This window comes from Mus pahari, chromosome 20, assembly GCF_900095145.1.
Source record: "Mus pahari chromosome 20, PAHARI_EIJ_v1.1, whole genome shotgun sequence".
NCBI lineage: Eukaryota > Metazoa > Chordata > Mammalia > Rodentia > Muridae > Mus > Mus pahari.
In genome coordinates this window covers 49,547,153-49,549,165 of record NC_034609.1, presented here as the reverse complement: position 1 = coordinate 49,549,165, position 2,013 = coordinate 49,547,153, and the positions used below count along the sequence as shown (strand labels likewise).

The following is a 2,013-nucleotide window of genomic DNA, read 5'->3' as shown; positions in this document are numbered from 1 at the left end:
TGGGATCCTAACTCAGATGTTCATGCTTTCATAACATGCCCTTTTCCTACTGACCCATCTTCTCAGCCCTCATAACTTATTTTCAAAACATAAATCCAGATTTCATTTGGGATCCATTGTTTTAGAGACTTTGTGGTAGCTGCTCTTAACACACACCTTTTTTTTTTTAAAAGCAGCCATCTGGGGGAACTGCAGGATATCTTTATGAATTTAGGGCCAGCTAGAAAATTTAGGCTCTAGGCCTATTTCCGATCAGGAACTTCGGAACCGGTGTAATACTACGTCTGCAGCAACTCTTTTTACTAAAAACTGTAAGTGAGCGGCAGGAGGCATCACACTACAACAAAGTTGAAGGAACCTTATGCGGTCCTAAGCCAGGCAGGGTACGTGTGGGTAGGAACCTCTCGCCGCGCACGCGCACTCGCGCTTAGGGTGGCCGGCGCACGCGCACAGGTCTACTCCCCGCGAAATGGAGCGGGTGTTGGCGGACGCGCTTCTAACGCAGAGTCGGGAGCCCGGCGCGTTGCTGGGCGCGCTGTGCTGCGGGGAGGCGAGTGCGGAACGGGCGGAGACCCTGCGCCTGGTGCTGCAGCGGCTGGAGGAGCGCGGCGCCGGCGCCGGCGCGCTGGCCAAGGCGGCACACGAGGTGGCCAGGGACCACCTGGTGCCCTTACTGCACGCGTCCCAGGGCGGAGGGCCTGCGAGGCCCCGCGTGCTCCGAGCGGCGAGTGCGGCGCTGCGCTCGTGCGCGCGCCTGGCAGGGCCGGAGCTGGCGGTCACTCTGGCCGAAGAAGCGCTGCGCGAGCTGCCGGGCGCGCCAGCCGTGGAGCTGCTGGCCGCCGTGGCGCCGTGTTTACGCGCGCCGGAGGATGCCCCGCTGCTGCGTCGCCTGGGGCGTGCGTCTGTGGAGCTGGCGCTGGCCGGGGACGCGCCGCCGGCCGTGGGAGCGCGCCTGCTGCCCGCGCTGGCACGGAGCGCAGAACCGGCTCTGCGTGCGGCGTGGGACGCGCTGAGCTCCGCGGGGCCCGGAGCTGAGGGCAGCACTGGGCCAGAACTGCTGGTGCTGAGCGCACTGGCCGAGAAGCTGCTGCCCAACCATGAGCGCCACGGGGATCTCGACGCCCGTCTCTGCGGCCGCTTCTGGAGAACCGTACAGGCGGGGCTGGGCCGCGCGCAGGACGGGCTCACGCGCAAGCAAGCGCGCTACCTGCTGCAGAGGGCTGTACAGGTGTCTGCAGAACTGGCGGTGGACTGCTCCTGCGACCCCCAGGACACAAAGGGTACCCACTTGTCTCTCTTTATTAAAAAAAAAAATTGTGTTTGTGTGTGTGTGTGTGTGTGCACGCGCGTGCGTGCCTGTGTAAGTTTATGTGCACCACGTGTGTATGCTTAGTAGGCCATCAAGTCCCCTTGAGCTGGAGTTAAAGACAATTGTGAAGTACCTGATGTGCGTGCTGGGAACCAAACTCCAGTCCTCTAGAAGAACATCAAGTGCTCTTAACCCCTGAACCATCTCTCCAGACTGTCACCTACTTATCTCTTTGCCCCAGCCACACTATGCTTCCCCAAACCAGCAATCAAGGGGCGTCCACCTCATCCTGAGCGGATTTGACACTTGCATGCTCCTCCTGCACTTTGGGAAGAGTGGACCCAGTGAAGGTTAAGATACTGCACATGCTCTGTGTAAGACCAAGCCTGCTCCACACTTTTACATCCTGATGGAAAGAAAGTTGACATCCATATCAAACTGAAAGAAGGGTGCTGTGTAACCCAAGTTAATGTTTGAAACTCGAGTTCCAGAATTAAATATTACTCCCTTGACATTCCCTTTAGGAATATTAGGAGCAGGGTTTGCTTGTGCTTTCTAAACATAACCCCTAAGTCATCGTGTGTGTGTGTGTGTGTGTGTGTGTGTGTGTGTGTGTGTGTGAGAGAGAGAGAGAGAGAGAGAGAGAGAGAGAGAGATCAACAGGTGTTTTCCTTGATCATTCTCCATTTTATTTTTTGAATCAG

At 57.4% G+C, this 2,013-nt stretch overlaps 1 protein-coding gene across 1 annotated transcript in view; it reads left to right on the top strand.

Annotated features, from left to right (window-relative positions):
- Positions 1-469: 469 nt before the first annotated feature.
- Tarbp1 (TAR (HIV-1) RNA binding protein 1) overlaps positions 470-2,013 on the top strand; it is a 52,714-nt gene continuing 51,170 nt past the window's right edge. The window contains exon 1 of the mRNA XM_021220522.2: positions 470-1,280. Coding sequence (XP_021076181.1) covers positions 470-1,280 — 811 coding nt within the window. The remainder of the gene's footprint in view (positions 1,281-2,013) is intronic.